The sequence below is a fragment of the Solea senegalensis genome, unplaced genomic scaffold (assembly GCF_019176455.1).
Source record: "Solea senegalensis isolate Sse05_10M unplaced genomic scaffold, IFAPA_SoseM_1 scf7180000013074, whole genome shotgun sequence".
Lineage (NCBI taxonomy): Eukaryota > Metazoa > Chordata > Actinopteri > Pleuronectiformes > Soleidae > Solea > Solea senegalensis.
Window position 1 is genome coordinate 14,298 of NW_025320750.1, and position 18,203 is coordinate 32,500.

At 42.2% G+C, this 18,203-nt stretch overlaps 1 protein-coding gene across 1 annotated transcript in view; it reads right to left on the reverse strand.

Moving 5' to 3' along the window:
- Positions 1–1,675: 1,675 nt before the first annotated feature.
- Positions 1,676–18,203, reverse strand: part of rif1 (replication timing regulatory factor 1) — a 21,422-nt gene continuing 4,894 nt past the window's right edge. The window contains exons 9-35 of the mRNA XM_044015219.1: positions 17,276–17,414; positions 17,035–17,186; positions 15,644–15,758; positions 15,374–15,550; positions 14,957–15,067; positions 14,213–14,275; positions 13,688–13,788; positions 13,066–13,152; positions 12,854–12,927; positions 12,582–12,762; positions 10,698–10,805; positions 10,443–10,592; positions 9,500–9,599; positions 9,120–9,409; positions 8,797–8,999; positions 8,571–8,664; positions 8,346–8,477; positions 7,887–8,029; positions 7,705–7,797; positions 7,545–7,599; positions 3,809–7,225; positions 3,592–3,720; positions 3,387–3,473; positions 3,184–3,299; positions 2,949–3,099; positions 2,734–2,860; positions 1,676–2,616 (exon numbers count right to left, since the gene is read on the reverse strand). Coding sequence (XP_043871154.1) covers positions 2,315–2,616; positions 2,734–2,860; positions 2,949–3,099; positions 3,184–3,299; positions 3,387–3,473; positions 3,592–3,720; positions 3,809–7,225; positions 7,545–7,599; positions 7,705–7,797; positions 7,887–8,029; positions 8,346–8,477; positions 8,571–8,664; positions 8,797–8,999; positions 9,120–9,409; positions 9,500–9,599; positions 10,443–10,592; positions 10,698–10,805; positions 12,582–12,762; positions 12,854–12,927; positions 13,066–13,152; positions 13,688–13,788; positions 14,213–14,275; positions 14,957–15,067; positions 15,374–15,550; positions 15,644–15,758; positions 17,035–17,186; positions 17,276–17,414 — 6,897 coding nt within the window. The 3' untranslated portion in view covers positions 1,676–2,314. The remainder of the gene's footprint in view (positions 2,617–2,733; positions 2,861–2,948; positions 3,100–3,183; positions 3,300–3,386; positions 3,474–3,591; positions 3,721–3,808; positions 7,226–7,544; positions 7,600–7,704; positions 7,798–7,886; positions 8,030–8,345; positions 8,478–8,570; positions 8,665–8,796; positions 9,000–9,119; positions 9,410–9,499; positions 9,600–10,442; positions 10,593–10,697; positions 10,806–12,581; positions 12,763–12,853; positions 12,928–13,065; positions 13,153–13,687; positions 13,789–14,212; positions 14,276–14,956; positions 15,068–15,373; positions 15,551–15,643; positions 15,759–17,034; positions 17,187–17,275; positions 17,415–18,203) is intronic.

Below are 18,203 nucleotides of genomic sequence, written 5' to 3' on the forward strand. Positions count from 1 at the left end.
AACATGTTTTACACTGTTCAAATTTAAAATGTCACACGTTGAATTGTTAATACACTATTAAACTGTTAATAACTGCCAGATATTGGAAGTTATTCTGGAAAAATGGACAAAAAAAAAGCACTTAGTTACAGGACATTCTCTGGTCCTTTTATGGTGAAAACAAGCACACAAAAAAGTCCAGATGGACATATTGAGGCTTAGGTTTTAAAGGGTTATGTGAAAAAAAATAAACTATTATTTAAAAATGGTGACATGACATTTTAGTTCCAGGTGAAAACAGGTCATTATTCTCTAATAATCTGCGTAAAAATGTATTGTCTATCTTTACAAATAACTCACAATTCTATAAAAACATGTTTTACCATGTTTTCATTAAAATAACAATAACAGTGTCACCCTTGAGCATTTTTACATCATTTTAAAATCACTAAAACGAGTGCAAGTCGTGTGGATCCATGAAACAAACACACCTTGCAAAGTTGTAACCTCTTTAAAGTGTGTATCTCCATCAATACGTGTCACTTCCTGTGTCACCTATGACATGCAAAGATGAATCCACTTCATTCCCCTCTGGATATTCATCCACACCAACATTAAATACAGACCCTCTCCCCCACAGCTGTTCATGATCCGTGTGTCGCCGTAGTCGTAGTGCGCCGTGCCTCTTACCTCGGTCGATCTCTGCTCTCCTCTTCCTCGGCCGTGTGTGGACGGACGCTCTCTCTGCGTCCCGCAGTCCGCTCCTCTTCCTGGTCGCCGTCCAGCAGAGGCTGGACACCAATCTGCTACGCTTGCACGCCCGAGCTGCACCTTATCTCAATAAAGCGTGGAAATGCAACGCAGCCTCTGGCAGGCGCTCGGCAGGAATAATCAGATAATTACACGCGGACGCGCTGAGCCAAAAGAGGCAGCAGCGGCAGCGGCGGCTCGGCGAGGATGAAACAGTGAAATCACTCTGTCATATTCTATTATACAACCATCAATTTTTTTTTCCCCAATTACAACTCAGGGCTTTTGGCCAGTTTGCTCCCAGCAAAACAGCTTATTTTAACAATGTTAACTATGTAGGTTGTGGATGGAGAAGACGGAGCAGAGGCTCGAGGAGTAAGGTCAAATGTCAGCACCAGATTTGGATTAAAATGAAGTTCAACTTCTTTTTAAATCAGGGTAATAAATGTATAATAAATAATTTTTTAGAGAAAAAGCAGTAAAAAAAACTGACTTTTAATCACATAACTGTCCAACTGTTCTTGACAGACTTCAAACTTGGCAGGTTATTTACAGGTGTCGACTTTTCTTTGGATAAAAAAAAAATGCATTCATTATTTCACTGAAATAGCTGCTTCCACACCCACACACAGCGGCAACTGAATTAGAGCTGCAACTAACGATTATTTCATAATTTTCCTCAATGAATCGAGTCAGAAAATGTTGCTCAGCGTCTCTGGAACCTGGAAAATTATGTCAATGATGTTCTCTTAAAAATGATATCACTATAAATCGTCACAATTATGATAATTTTACATCATCTCAAAATAAAAGTGTTGGTTAAAATGTTTAGAAACATTTTATGAAGCAAAATCCAGTTCATTACTAACATTTGGCAGTGGTATAATGACGTGTCATTTTTTCCTATTATTATTAAAGGTCAAAACACAAAAGCTCGACAACATGGTACTTTAGAAATTCTCATCATTGTAGCCTTTTATTTAAAAAAGTTTTAAAAGCACAAATAATGACTGAAGTGCGCATCATCTACTGGAGGGTTTTTTGTTTTTTTTACACATTAAAATGAGGAAAGACAAGAAAGAAAAATGTTTACAAACTAAGAAACAACAAAAATGTACAAGAACACTGATGACTTGAATAATTAAGTGTCTCAGGGGATCGACTGACAAAAATAATAGTATGTACACAGAGTCCAGGACATGTGGAATTACATCAGGGGTCAGTTACAAAGTCAACAATACCATCAATGTCCAGATTACAACCATTTATAATAGATGTCCAACACAGTTTAAAAAAGTGTGACTGTGCTTCCCTTCGTGTGTTTATTAAAACTGTATAAACTACCAAACAGCACAAGCTAGATATTAAAAATATTTGCTGCTACCATTTAATAAAATATTCAAAAAGGGAAATCCAAAAAAAGGTGAGGAAGAAGCCGCCAAGGCCTGCGAGAGCAGAGTGTCAAATTCTCCTGATTCAACACGACGAGGCCTCGGCGGGTTATTTTAATCCATAGTCACGATTATTTTTTGAGTACATCCATCTTCTTATGTGCCTCGGCAGTCCGATCCGGCAGAAGCCACTTTCAGGTTTTACTTTCAGTCTGGCTGAGGCGCGTCTGCAGCTCGACCACCACGCGACCCATCATGCCTCCCAGCCGCTCGTGCATCTGAACGAGCTGGTGAGGCGAGCAGCTACTGAGTTCTAGTGGCGTCATCCTGCAGGCGAGGGCCTCCACCTCTGACGGCAGCGCGACTGGGTGAAGCTGTTCTTCAGGAGGAGGATGTTCTCCTGCAGGTGTCTGATCATCAGAGACGTCCTCCTCCTCCTGCTGCTGCGGCGGCAGCCTCTCCTCTGCAGGAACAGGCTCGTCCACCAACTCTGTGGCTGCAAACACAAATAACGTGCTGTTTTTGTGCCAAAAGGAAAACTCAGCATCTTAGAAACCCAAAGCCTCCACCCCTGGACCTTTAACATCTAAGTTCTAAGAGGGTTTTTACACACCTAGTGTCTCAGTTGAGGTCTTATCCTCCTCATCCTGGTTTTGAGGAGCACTGGTCTCCTCCAGTTCAGAGGCCATCATCTCCGTTTCATCAAAACTCTTCAAGTCGTCCACACTCCGACCTTTACGCTAAAAAGGAGATTTGTTAAATGTCAAATATGAGAATGTCTTCGGATCAGATCACATCGTGCTACAACCCTCTACGCCCCCGACTTACCTGATGTTCATAAATTTTAAGCGCCTTCTTGACGTTGGAGATCTTTGGGGAGCGAATTGGCAGAGTTTTGATCTCGGTGGGGGTTAGGGCACTGAGGTCACCCACCGTTTTGATGTTTCTGGCTCGGACGAGCTGCCCAAACCCACGAGACCTGTGAAAAGGGGATTCAAAAATAACTCGTTTTCATTCAGGCCTCGTGTACGAGACTCATCAACCAACTCTGAGCTTCACTTACCACATGTTGGACGATATCTGAGGTAGCACAGCTTCTACGGGTGCTGAGCAGCCAACTAAAGCAGGATAGATACAATCTCTGGGGACAGGTCGAGGCTCCAAGCTCATTTCAGAAATCTATACATAAAAAGGAAACCATTAGGACTGAAACTGCTGCTTTATGTCAAGCTTTAACAATTAAAAAAAAAATATTTGTGTCCATACCAAGCATTTCTTGGAGCTCTTAAAACCCGGATTTCGCAGATTTCTGGGGCTCAGGATCAGCACGCCCTTTGTTGGAGTCGTGATGAACTAGAATGAAGAGCAGATAAAAGGCTTGACCAGCTAGACAAGATCATTTGCTGGATTCAAGAACAATTGGTTCACGGATCAGAAAACATGGCAAAACGATTGCGGGGTTAGTTTATACCTTGGGTTGTGGGATGGCACTAATTCTGGATCTTCTGGGGGAGCTGGTTCTGACGGCGGGACTGCGACGATCAATGTCGTCTGCGATCTCCTGATGTTGGATCGGATCAGCGAAGGACACGCGTCTGGACTGCAATGTTAAGAAAATGTAAGTTTCCGAAAACACACATGATTTGTTTTTATTCAACATTTTGACGACATCGAACACTGTCTCTTACTTTGACAAGAGGCGAGGGAGTGTCCTCCTCTAGTGGTCTCTTCTGGCCCTTCTTTAGAATGCTGGTGGAAGGGGAGGCTGAAGGAGACCAGGTTCCTCTGATTCTGCCACTGGATGGACTTTGGCCAATATCTGAGGCCATGAGAGCCTCCAGGTCTTTCTGCTTCACTGGAGAATCCTGGAAAACATTGTTGCTCATAGAGTCTGCAGCCACTGGTGCGTCGCAAAGTTCACTCAGAGCAGCGTCCAAATTTACGGCCACGTTGTTCTCAGTAGTCGCCTTCTGAGTTTGATCTTCATCCCGACACTCCTCGATCTGGGTTTCTACGTCATCGGCGTTCTCCTGCAGAGGAGGGACCTCATCCTCATTGGAAGCATGTGCTTCCATCTGCTCGTTTGAGACCGGTTGTTCATCCTCCTTTGAAAGCTCATTGACACTCTGGATTTGGTTTTGAACTGTGCCTTCCTGAGGAACAACTGGATGTTCGTGGTCTGAATCGGCCATTTGATTTCCATCGCCACTGCCACCAGTTTCAGAAACGTCTTCAGCTTTGTCCTCTGAAGACTCTGAGACCTGAGGTGCCTCTGTTGTCCCATCAGAGGGCACCTGTTCATCCAGAGCAAATGGACAATCGCTAGACCCATTTCCCTTCACCTGTTCTATACTTTTCTCTTCAAGGATTTCACGGTCCCCAGTGTCTTTTTCTTGTGAGGAGTTGCCGTCCACGTTAGTGACCGAGTTGCTTTGTTCATTCTTGCAAGGCGGCTCGTTCCTCGTTTCTGTGTCGTCAATCTCCGTCTTCTCTAGCGCAACAGGTTCTGCGGGTGCAACAGTGTCTACCTCAACCTCCATTGGCGATTCGTTGACTTGTTGCTCCTCCTCCACGAGTGACTGAGACTGTGGTAAATCTTGTATTTGCTGCGATTCCTCTACATCGGTTACATTTCCAGCCTCAATGCTTTGTGTATCTACTTCTTGAGAATCATCAGCAGCAGCAGCAACATTTACCAGATCATCAATCCTGTTCTCCTGAGATTCAAGAGTAAGAGGGCTTTGAAGAGAAGCCCGAGGTTTCCTCCCTCTCTTTTTGGGCATAGTGGAAGGTTCTCTGGTGCCTGTGGATTTGGGCCCCGAGGATTCCACACTAGCTAAGGCTTTCTCTACATGGGTTGCATTTTCAGCCTCTATGCTTTGTGTATCTACTTCTTGAGAATCAGCAGCATCATTTACCATATCACCATCAATTCTGTCCTCCTGAGATTCAATGGTAAGAGGACTTGGAAGAGAAGACCTGGGTTTCCTCCCTCTCTTTTTGGGCATAGTGGAAGGTTCTCTGGCCCCTGGGGATTTAGGCTCTGAGGATTCCACACTAGCTAAAGCTTGAGAAGATTTTCGCCTTGTGTATCTGCCCTTTCCTTGGGAAGACTCTGTTGATCCAGGAGTGTCCAATGACTGAGAGCCTTCCGGGGTTGAGCTAGGACTTGATTTAGGCAGCTCCTCGTGTGCTTTGCTCCTTCTGGTTCTACCTCCTATACTAGCTTCTGCCTGACTGACAGCTGATATATTTGTCTTGGAACTAGACCGACTCTGCCTTCCCATTGAATTCTTATTGTCACTTTTGTCTTCAGACTCTGCTCCGTCAGGCGAAGCCTTGCTTCTTCTGGATTTACGGACAGACTGGCTATCAGAGGATAAGGGTGTAATCGCTTGAGAGTCATCTTGACTAAGACCGTCATCAGTCTTTTCCATTGTTTTGTCTTTATCTTTGACCTCCAACTCATTCCCCAGCACGTTTGATCCATCTTGGGACTCACTAGTTGAAGAGGCAACTATCGGAGAATCTATCTTCTCCAATTTGGTCTTTTTAACAAGCTCAAACTCTTGGGATTGACCATGAGCGACAACAGGAGAATCAAGTTTTGGCTCACTGTCATCTTTTCCCACAAATTCTTGGGATCCATCTCCAGTTTTAGCGGAAAGAGTCATCATCTGAGAGTCGTCCTTTACCACAGGATCATCGTTTTTAGTCTGTTTAGGCTCATCATTGTCGGGTTTGTCACTGCTTTGAGGGGAAGAGGTGACCAGCTGAGAGTCCGTTTTCACCTCGTGAACATCCTTTTTCGTCATTCCTGCAAGATCAACCTCTTGGGATGCAGTGAACACCTGGGAGTCTCTCTCAGGTTTGTGATCATCCTTTTCGGTTTGTTCTACAACCTCAAGTTCCTGTGTGGCAGTTTGACTTGACTGTTCACTCTCCCTCTTCTTCAAGCCCTTCTCTTCATTCTCTAATGATGCTTTGCTTCGCCGACCACGCCGACTACCCTGTGATGGGCTGTCAGAATCAGACAGGTCTGTTTGGCTGGACTCCCGCTCCCTGTTGGTTCTTCTTTTGGATTCAGGTTTATCAAGGAAATTACCTGAATTACTAAACAGTTTCATCTTTTTCTGTGGTCTACCCTGAGAGTTGGTTTGGCTCAAGTCACTCCTCTCCTTCTGAGCCCTTGTTCGTAATTTAGCTCTGGCAATCTCCTCCTCTGCAACCTGCAGACTCCTCCTGGTTACTCTGCTTTGTACTGGGCTTGTCTTTGGTGGGTCACTTTTTGACTCCTCCCCAGAACGTTTCCTTTTCAACAGCGAATGCTTCTTTTCTGATTCTTCGGGGTCTTCTCCGGGCAGCAGAGGTTTGACTCTACTGCGCCCAGACAGTTGAGGGTCAACTGGAGAGGTCTCCGTCGCAGAGGATTGAGAATCCACCATTTCCTCTTCTTGACTTGATGATTCCATGTTCTCTGACGTGGAATCCACTTTTGTAGTCCCCTTGCCCTCCGCCTCAGCTTGGGTGTCTGGAATAACATCCTCATCTTCTGTTGTGTCACTGGGGAGTCTCTCAGTCAGCTTTACGGGTTCAGTAGCAATCCCAGAGTCCTTTGGTCTTCGAGGGGACTCCATGGTACTGTTTACAGGATGCTGCAAATCAGTTTTTTCAATATCCTGAGAATTTGAAGTAGTGGATGTCTGGGAAGGCTGAGAAGGTGGTGACTTCTTGGCATCATTGCGTTCTTGGGTTTTGGGGGTCTTTACAAGACGACCAGCGAATATGGATCCACTATTCGGACTGGCGGGCTTGCCCTCACCATACTTCTCCAAAGTGATAAAGGACTGACGGCGACTGTTGGGTTTCTGAGGAGTCCCCGACACCAAATCTGAGGAGCCAGAGAGGCTAGGACTCAAGTCCTCCTCCTTAGACTGTGTGTCCATGTCTTCGGATTTATCACCAGCCTTGGCCTCTTCCTCCATGGAAACATCTGATGATGACTCTGGGATCATCTTGTTCTCTGCTTCTGTTGGGCTGGCAACGTCTTTATTTTCTTCTATGAGAACTTCATGGTCTTTATTTTTGCTCTCTTCCGGAGGAACCTGGAATTAATGAAATTTGATAAATGTTTTAATCAAAAAAAAAAAGGGGAAAAACTGACATTAAAGTGACAAATATTCTGGGTCCATAGGATGTCTTGTCAACATTGTGGAAATGTGGTTTAGTCTCACAGTATGTGGTAAAGGGACCTTAAAATACACAGATGTTAACTTAGCAAATACTCAGGACACCTTATTTCCCACCAGTGCAATCCTACCACTGCCATGTTAAAAAGATATGCATGCTCTGGTGGCTTTTCACTGCTGAAAGTAATGTATAGGGCATTTTTAAACTCCTATTTGTCTGAAGGTGCTGTATTACCTTGTCAAGAGTTTCTTCAATCATCTTATCCACTTGTTCTGTTGGCAGTTTGTCCCTGTGATTGGAAAAAAAAAAATAAAATCATGTTTAAATGTACTGGGGTTTTTTTTTAATGAGAACTTATTTATTTAGATTCAAGGAGCAGATGCTTAGAACTTACTCAGAAGAGTCTTCTTGGCTCTGGGTGTATTGAGAGAAAACTGTTGTATCCAGAGAAGCATCGAGGTTGTTGTACATGGCCGGGATGTCAACTCTGTGACAAAGGAAAACATTACAGCTTCACGCAACATGGGCACTTCAAATGTACGTTTGTAATAAAATGGGCAGAAAGACAAATCTGACCTCTTAGTCCTCTTCACTTCCTTCTGGTGCTCGGTCAAAACTCTTTGCTTCGTCTCAGGAGGAATGAAGACGAAGTCAATGGAGGCCTCTTCCTCCAAAACCTCTCTTCTGGGAGGCTTAGGAGAACCAAAGTCCAGCTTTGTCTATGAGGGAGATAGAAAGTAAAGCAGTATATGACACACGTGTCAACACCACTATAACAATGGTGGTGATTGATTAATACGAGTTGTATATTGTCTTATGAAATTGGCGTCATTCTGCATAGTTGTTAAGTAATGAAGCATGAGGAAAGGTTGTTTTAAATGGCAGTTTTACAGTTTAGTCAAGCTCCAGTCCAGATTTTAAATGGAGACACTTATCCAGTCATTAACATTTCATATTTCCATTTTTCTAGAACAACCACACTGCAAATGTTAGTTACCGCCCGAAACCCTGCTTATGTCGAGGAGTTAGACTCACAGATACTGCCTTGGAGGTCTTTTTGGAGCTCTTGTCGTTGGGCTCAGCAGCCTTTCCCAGCAGCGAGTCCCTCTTCCCCGCAGAGGAAATGGGCATCCCGCTGAGCTTGGTCTCCAACTGGGAACTCTCACTCTGAAGAGACGCACAATCAGCCAAAAAAAATTAGAGAACAATGACAGCCGAGAGGGTGGGATATTAGAAGTGAGGTAATTTGAGACAACTCACGGAATACTGTTCACTGTGCTCATCAGAAACAGTAACGGCTTCAAAACCGGGGAGAATGATCGGGATTGTCTGTTTCACATGGCTCAGTATGGGTCTGGAAAGAAAATGGCAACCACGTATAAACAGATCTCATTCATTCTATGCATCATTCACAATGGCTTAGTTCAGATGTTCTAGATCAAGAAAATCCCAGTCCAGGTCAACATGACCTGAGAGAGATCCTCACCTGATCTCTTCGGGGTAATTGATGCTGACAGAGTTGGCGAAGGTGGCGTTCCAGAACTGGGTGACGGAGGTTCGGAGGTGCTTGTTCTTGTGAGGAAACAGCACACAGAGCAGCGGAGAGAGTAGAGCGAGCAGCTCGTCATCGAAGGCCAGGGCAGAGCGGCTCTGCAAGCAGCCGAGCACGTCACCAAAAAGCTTCTCGAGCTGCAGTGACGGTGAAAAGAAAACATTCAAAATCAATCTTGTATTTGAAAGTCAAAGCAGAGAAATGACTTATAAATAAACTAACAAAATCAATTTTGTGTTCTTTGATAAATACTCCACCTTTAACAGGATCTGTGATGTGAACTCTGGCGGGTCACTGGCGGCTCGTTTGTAGAAAAGGGTGAGAGGTTGAATCAGAGAGGCGAACGCTTCCTGGACGGCATTGGTGAGGACGAGGTTGGCGAAGAGAGTGGACATGATGGAAATGAGGGCGACTCCCGTGGCTTCAGAAGAAGCCTCGGGGTTCTCCAGATAGAATTCCAGACATTGGACGAGCAGGGACTGGAATGTGAACAGGTTCCCCAAGGCCTTGTTCCTCTTTTTCATCCAGTTTACAGGAGTGTGAGGAGCTAGAGGAAAACAAGAGCGAGACGGTAAACAAAAAAACAAAAAAAAGAGTCTCTGAAGACTGAAAGCAAGACCAGCTTGGCTTCACTTACACTTTAGCTTTTGCTGAAACTGAGGCGAGTACGGCGAGAAGTCGACACACTCGACCATGACGTGGAGGACACTGGTGATGGCATTCAGGTTTGAAGGAACCTGGAATATCGGAAAGCGTTAACATGTCTTTCATATCTTCTGGGCATGCTAAAAATAAAACATACATAACCATTTTGGCAAAAGCCGAAATCTGTAAGGTGATAGAAATAGAGTTGGACTACTCATTTGCTAAGAAAAATACCATTAATACCATAATGCAAATTGACTCCAAACTAAAATTTATGAACTTTATGAAAAAACTGACTTTAATTCTCAGGCTTGACCTAGACAAATGTACAAAACTTTGCAAGACATGGATTGTGTACACTGCGCAATTAAAGATGTTAACTTTATACATCAGGCAATGTGAAAAAATAAGTATTGTAATTTGAAATCTGCATCGTCCATGACGACCATATGATCGTTGTTTAAACTAAATACAATTTTTTTGCATTAAGTGCATTAATGTCAAACCATTCTTAGCAATTTTAAAATATTCCAAGAACTTTGAAAAGACTAGTGGTAGAGAGATTTATCTGGAAAATACTGGCCATTTTTCCCAACAATCTGACAGATTATTTATTAATTGGTCATTATCACAAATGACTCACTTTCATCACATCATCATTTTATCTTTAAATATTTTTGGCTTTGGATGTGCTGAAATGTTTTTGTGGAGAGAATAAAACTAAAAATAAATTTGAATACTATATTCATATTGATTTTTTTTTTTTTTTTAAATCATTAAACTGTTATATTTGGAGGAAAAAAGAAAAATCAACTTAACATATGGGCCCAAAAATAAAATCTTCATTAATTGTCGGTCATCGGCTGCCCTGATTTCTAAAGATGTTGTTCAAAAGTGTATCATGGATTTAATCGGCATCTTTTCCTTCGACTCACCACTAAAACGTCTTTGTCTACTGAGGCTGTGATCTTAGCGCAGAGCTCCTCGCAGCAGATGTTCTCCTCAGCAGTGACCACCAGCGCCGAGCAGCGGGCGAACACCTTGTACAGCTTAGACCACGTGGACAGCATGGACTTCTGCGCGGCCTGAGCAGAACAACAACAACACCGAGCACAAGCGCTCTCTCCGTCAGACATCAAGACAGACGTCGGGGGTTTCCGTACAAAACGAGATCTCGCGGGTTAACGGACCTGCTGTAGTGGTGAGCCGCGTAGAAAGTGTGTGACGGGAAACAGCAGGGCACAGTGCATGGCGCTGAAGTTGTGCTCCAGAGCGTCGCCTTGGTTGACTTCGTTAGACTGAAAAAGAAAAATGGAATAAAACTTTTACAGACTGAACAAACCCCACATCTCCTGAGACTGTAATTGTTATTAATTTAATCCAGGAAGCAGGTTTCTTAAATCCTGTTACTGGTCTACAAGGCACTGAACTGGTCTTAGGGCCTCAGAACATCTCAGAGAAATATGAAGCATTCCGACACATCAGGTCCTTAGAGTGAAGCTTTCAGTTTCTAAACTCTGTCATCGGCGGGACAAACACCTGCAGTGTCTGTTCATTTAAATCAGGGCTGAAAACTTTGTGGTTTCCTGCAGTTTTTGCAGAAATTCCAATTTGCACTTTTACCATTTCTTTCTATTCCAATTCCTCACTGCTTTTAGTGTAATGTGTTTGTAATGCTGTTCCTGCCTCTATAGTATGTAAAGCACTTTAAATTACATTGTGTATGAATAGAGCAGTAAAGTTGGCAAGGGCTTTCTGTACATATTATTTCTACTTTAACTCAGAAAGTGGTTTATTTTTCCTAAATTCCTGAGCCCTAAACCAGGAATGTTGTTTTTACACAGTCAGTCTGGTTCCCTTTCTATTACTACAGGTCTGAACTGTACTGTATATGACATTGCTGTGTTTGGGTCGTCGAGAGTTCAACTTGATTATTACACGCAATGTTAAATAAACCCAGACTTTCCCCTAAAGTTTAGGCACAGAATTGTGTTTGTGTGGAGGGCGATTCCTCCATATCAAACAGGCTTAGTTACAGATTACTGAAGAAAAGACTGGATTAATAACTCAATATCACACTAAAAATGATTAAAATATGAGTAACAAAAAGCAGTTATTTGTACTTGTATAACCTAGTTTCTATTATTGTGTAATTACTACACAACTGTGTTATATAGTGTGTGACTTGTTATTGCAGAAATTTCCCACATGAATGAATGGACTTCCTGATGTACCTGGTGCAGGGACACACTGTACCACACACACATTCTTAAGGCCTGACCCTGAGATAACGGCAGCTCCCACTGACGGTGATAAACGCTGAGAAACAGGCGAGTCAGTTGCTCTTTTCTCAGCTTGAATGCCGATTCACTTGGAAAGTAAATGCATTCACCATTTAAAAAAAGGAGATTGACTAACAACTAGATTTTAGCCAATTTAAAACACAATTCTCTCCACTTTGTATTACTGTATTACTGTATTACTAATTATAACTGCTGGATGCCACTCAAGTCTCAAAATGCAGCAAAGAAATAAGGTATTTAAACATTCATAACACAAATAAAAGCAGTTACAGTATCTCCACCAGTCAGTCGCATTTACAGGCCATTAGTATAAGATCTGACCGGACACATCAGCAAAGACAGAAACTCTAATCTTGGAGCAATAACCCTTTGGCACAGCAGCCATTTTGAAATGTTTTAACATTATTGTAGGAACAGCAATAATCGCTGTTGAGTTTGTGCAAATCTGGACGATTAATTTCACTATGGATTAACCTGTCAATTAATTCATCATGTTCTCAAACGTCTCGTTTTGTCCATAAACCAAAAATGACTCTGTTTCAATTATTTTTTTGTGACACGGAGCAAAGAAACCGGAAAATATTCACATGTAAGAAGCTTATTTACATGTGAATCGATTATTTAAAAAAAACATTTAAATCAATGAATCGGTTAGCAAGATATTTGCCAATTAACTTGGTAGTTGATCGTTGCAGCCTTAATGGACACTGAAAGTAAAGACGTTCATTAATTTCATTCAAACAGCCTCTGCTCTTCTTCCCGACAGCTCACCTGCGTGATGGTGTCAGTGAGCGGGCCGACCACCGCGCTCCACATCCTCCACAGCTGCTCTTTGTTCTGCACGGACCCGGCGCTGCCGCCGATGGCGCCCAGCACCGATTCGCTAAACGCCAACGGGGAGGTGTGGCCCGACAAGCCGCAGCCCACCAGCATCTGAAGGCACTGAAAGAACCTGTAGGGGGGAAAAACAAATGGACATGTTCGTAAAGGCCTGCACACTCTAAAGCACAAAGACTTGTATACAAGCATTTATCGAGGCTCACCGTTCGTCCTCGATGTAAGCGGAGAGCATGCTGCTGTTGTAGAGGAGGAGGATGAGATACAGGGCTGGTGTTCCCTGAAGAAAGCAGACGGTTTTATAAATAGTCATCATCATAGAGCATCATAGATCCTGTATGTACAGAAGGACTAACAGTGGAACAAAATGTAACAATAATAATAATAATAATAATAATAATAATAATAAATAACTCACATTTAGAACATCCATCTTGCCAACTTGGTAGGAAGCAGAGCCGAGAACTCTCTGCGGGATTCCCTTCACTGTGGCCTCGAACAGAATCTATGGGTAAAAATTTCCAGTTTAAAAGCTTTTAAATCAGGACTAAAAACTTCTCCAGTTCATAATTGTGACTTTTTATGTTCCTCATTTGATCCTTTTCTGCCGTGTTCAACCCTCAACTCTGTATGAAATTAAAATTGTGGTTCTATTTTGTGATTTTGATTTTGATTTTTATTCCATACGATACAATACTTGGTAGAGGCATCGGTACATATTTAAAAGGTTTAAAGTCACTGGATTGGGTATCAGAAAAAAAAAATCATATATCACAGGTTTCACTAAACGCAACAAAAATGTAAAGAAAAACCAGCAACAGCAACTTATTTCCTCTTTATAGGAGATTTGTAACACAGAAGTTCTTCTTTGAATATGATAAGTGATAAATGCATCAGCTTAGTAGTTAAAAAGGGTATAAAATGAATACCGGACCAATATTAGTATCAGTAGTTACAAACTTTAAATCCAAATGTTGAAGTCTGGAGGAAACAAGAAGAAGAAGAAGAAGAAGAAGAAGAAGAGTGATGTAAAGTCTTACCAGGACTCTGTCTGCAGGCAGAGCTTCTGAGGTGACGATGCTCTGCAGAGCCTGCAGCATCAGCGTGAGAACCTCGCAGCCCTGACGGTCCTTCTTAACGCCTACGAACAACCAAGGAGGAGAAAATGTTCTAAAGAGGTCATCACTGAGAAATGTTTCATTGAATTGAAGAAGAAGAGACATCATCGGGGACAAACAAACCCCTCAGTGGATATTTCTCGTCACAGCAGTCCGGGCCACGAGGGGCCCGAGCGGCTAAGACTTAAACTGATGACGATGAGAGTGGGTCGGGCGGGAGACGAGGACGAGGTCTCTGCGTTCCTGCCTCCGGGACGAAAAATAAATGACGCCCAGACCCAATCACAGTGCTCTATGTGGCGCTACGATGGTGGAACTCACAGCTTTAAGAGTCCGCCCAGCTGAGCAGCAGCCACAACAGTGGAATCATCATTTAAATATGACTTTTCACACGCATTTGATAGAATAAATCACACAGCACTCATTCAAGATGAGTGAAGGACTTACCAGACTCGATAGTTAGGTTGACAAATCGGACGAGACTCGTCCATATGACGGCCAACAGGGAATCTGTAGGAGGGCGACAGGGGCAGAAATTAACCTACATCTGTAATTAACCACAGGGGCTACTTTTGTTTTTTTAATGAAAATAAACCATTGCTGATCATTTTTTGATTGTTCCAGTAAAAAAAATAAATCACCTGGAGGCATAAAAATCTCTGTACTTTGTTGAAGAGTTGCTTGCGTCATGGTATTTTATATCTTATTGTGTAGATTTTATGTAAATTCTACATTAGGGCTGCAACAACTGTTTGAATAATCTATTACATTTAATCACTCATTAACTATTTTAATTACTGATTAATTGGTTTGAGTGTTTTTTTCAATAATTAAAATAAGATTTCTGATTTTTCCTGCTTCTTGAATGTGAATATTTTCTGGTTTCTTTGCTCCATGTAATATAGAATTATTAAAAAATAATTATTTTGGAGAAGATCATCATTTTCCAGGTTTAGTAAATACGGATCAACCTTTTTCCGACATTTACGGACCCAACAAGTACTCGATTGATCCAGAAAATAATTGTTAGTTGCAGTCCTATTGTGTATTCATATTATTTATATTGTATTCTGATCGTTGACTGTCTTGTCTGAAACCTATACTGTATGTTCTGCCGTTTGTCTAGGGGTTACTGACAGATAGATTTACACCACAGTCGTCAAACCCAGACTGTAATGTGCGACGTTTTACCTGGAGCGTCTTTGCCGATGTTGGTGAATCCGTCTCTGATGTTTGAGATGAGGACAGCAGCGTGTTTAGTGAAAGAGGAAGCGCCGGAGAGCAGCGGGTGGTTCAGCGGCTCTGGAAACAAGAAAACAAACCCAAAAAAAAGATCTTACTCGTATGGAAACAAGCTAATTAATCTGTAGCTTTCAACAATATCATTCAAGCTTAACGGCTTAAATTCAGCTGAACAGGAGTCAGAAAGCCTAATTATTTCCTCTATTAAAATGTCCATGTTAAAGTTTCTATTTATATTCAGTGTCCCATCAAAATGCATTGTGTGTATGCAAAAGGTTAAAGAAAATATTGGATTCCACCTCCTAAAAATTCAAATAATTCCTTAGAGCAAATGACATTTTGTGACGCGTACACCCAGATTCTCACCAAGACTTAGCGTGAGTTTTCTTTTCGCCGCCGCAGCAACGACCTCTGGTCCGAGAAAATAGTGGAACAACATCTCCAGGCCCAGGAGCTGGATGGAAGGGTAGGTGGAAGGGACCTGGATGCTGGAGTTCAGGTTCATCCGAGGTGTGGCGCCTGCACTGTTGATGGCTGGGGTTCCTGCGATCGGGAGCAGAGGTCGTTATCGAGAAAATGACAGCCTTTAGCGCAGCTTCAGCGTTGATGGGAGTGGCACCGCACGTGAAAACCTACCAGTTTTGGGCGTGACGGGTGCGGCAGCGCCATTTTGAGCGACGGCTCTGGATGGCGTACCTGGGACCGACAAGGAGTCACAACCAATGGTACACTGGAGCAGAGGAAGGGAAACCTGGGGAGGAGACGATCATAATTAGGGATGTCACAATCCGATATTGATATCGGTCCGATATCAGCAAAAAAAAACACATATCGGAGTGCCTCTAAAATCTCCGATATTAGCGCTCCGATACAACAGTCCATTCTGCCATTTCAGAGGCTACGAAGCCGCACAGAAAGCGCGAGTTACCCATTAGTCCTTGGGCTCCGTGTTTACCTGCGGCACGAGTCACTCACCCTGTGTGGGTTGGGCTAATCCAAAATAGTGAAAACAAGGGGAGTGTTCTCTGAAGACACGCTGTTACCTGTGAAACACCCCCATGAGCACTTGGTACTTTCTTCCTGATGAAATTAACCATAGACTGTATGAAATTAACATGGCAAAAAATCCAATATTCTTATGTTGAAGGTTAAAATTGATCAATAATAAATGGGTCAGTTTTTTTCATACCTACTGTTGCATACTATTGTTCTCTGTTTAAGTAATATCACATGATCAAGGCTATTCTAACATTCCACACTACAAAATAAGTCAAAGTATGTATGATTCGTGTCGGATCCATATTGGTATCGGCCAATACTCAAGGCTGCAATATCGGTATCGTATCGGAAGTGAATAGTTGTATCGGGACATCCCTAATCATAATATTCAACATATTTACACGCTCATCCGCCACGTTTAGGTACCGCTCATTAACACAAACATCTAATCAGACGATCACATGGCAGCAACTCGGTGTACAGTATTTGGTCAAGGCGACCTGCTGAAGATCAAACCCAGCATCAGAATGAGGAAGAAAGACTTTTAATATGATTCTGGTCTGAGTATTTGTGAAACTTCCATGCACAACCATCTCTTGGGTTGACAGAGAATGGTCCAAAAAACAGACTACATCCAGAGAACAGAAAACTGGTTGAAACTTGATTGAAAGGTAACTGTACCTTTTTAAAAGGGCGATTATTTGAGTTGCTGTGTGTAAAGTTTAGCAACATTTGTTGGTCAAGTCGCATATTCTAGCCTGATAATCCTCAATTCACCTCCCACTTCACTACTAAAAGAGTGTTGGAGAACCTATGTAGCCTTCAGTTAGCATCAAAAGAGGTTATGTTTGTCCATTGTGGGCCACTGTAAAAACAAAATAGCGGGACAAAATAGCGGCCTCTCTAGAGCTCATCCAGCTCTTTCATGTGCATAAACATGTGATGAGAAGCAAGGATTTATACAGTCAGGTGATAGCGCACTTACAATTTACACACTAGTTCTTTAAAAGATGGAGTGGAAATCTAACCTGATCGAAGTTGGACGACAGGTTGGGTCCCAGTTGCACGGCCAGGTACCACCACACCTCCACCTTGGTGAGCAGCAGGGCCTCAGTCCTGACGTGGATGGATGTGAGCGGCTGCATCAGCAGCTTAATACGTTTGGCACTGCACAGGATGTCTGCAGGAGTGAGAGAAAGAGAGGGATTCCAACTCCGGACTCTCGGACGTCTACGTCTATGAACTTAGTGAAATCTACGGAACGCTCACCAGGATTGAGGGAGAAGTTGTCTATGAGGCTCTTCCAGGCAATAAACGCAATCTTCTTGATGGTTGGAGACGAGTTGCGGAAGCCGAGCTCCTCCAGATGCAGCAGGGAGTTGATGAAGGGACCTCCTCTGTGCAGCATCTGCACATGAAAAAAAAGTTACGTCATTTTTAATCAACAATATGCACAGGTCTTATTAACTGTCCTGCCTTTTCAGAGAGAATTTGCTCCCGACTAGCACCAAAATCTAAATTAGTCTATTAATTAGGACTTTAAAACAAACAAATGAACAATATTATATTGTGAATATTAAAATTGTGAATGTAAGTGGATTAACAATGACATAACTGATGAATAAAAACATGTCATCGCTGTAAGAAGCAAAGATACATGTACAATACAATAAAATAAGTCCATTAGGTAATATTTCAATATTATATCACAATATAGTCACACATTTCATTACAACTTGTCAAAATTAATGTTAACATTTGTTTGACTCGCTAATTATCTTTTGTTTTATATCATTTGTACTTTAAATAGAAGCAAAATACAGTTTCAAAAGGTATCAGTACCTCCTTTAAAAAATATGACTTCCTCTTATAAGTTAAGTATTACATTTTGACTTTATCATAAATATTTTGATAAATTTGACACATTTTAACCTCCTTCACCTGAATAAACTTTAATCTTTTATTTATTCTTAATCATTTGACCTCCTTTGACACCTTTATTCTGCTTAAGCTATTCATTTCTTTCACCCACTTTTAATTTCGTTAAATTCTGTCTCTACGGTTTTTCAGTGTTCCTGTTTAGCACCTTGAATTTACCTGTGGAAAGTGTTCATAAATAGAACTGCTCTGCATGGAAATTCAAAAATCTGTGATCCAAACATGAAACTAAAGTAAGGAAGTTTGTGGTGAGTCCAAA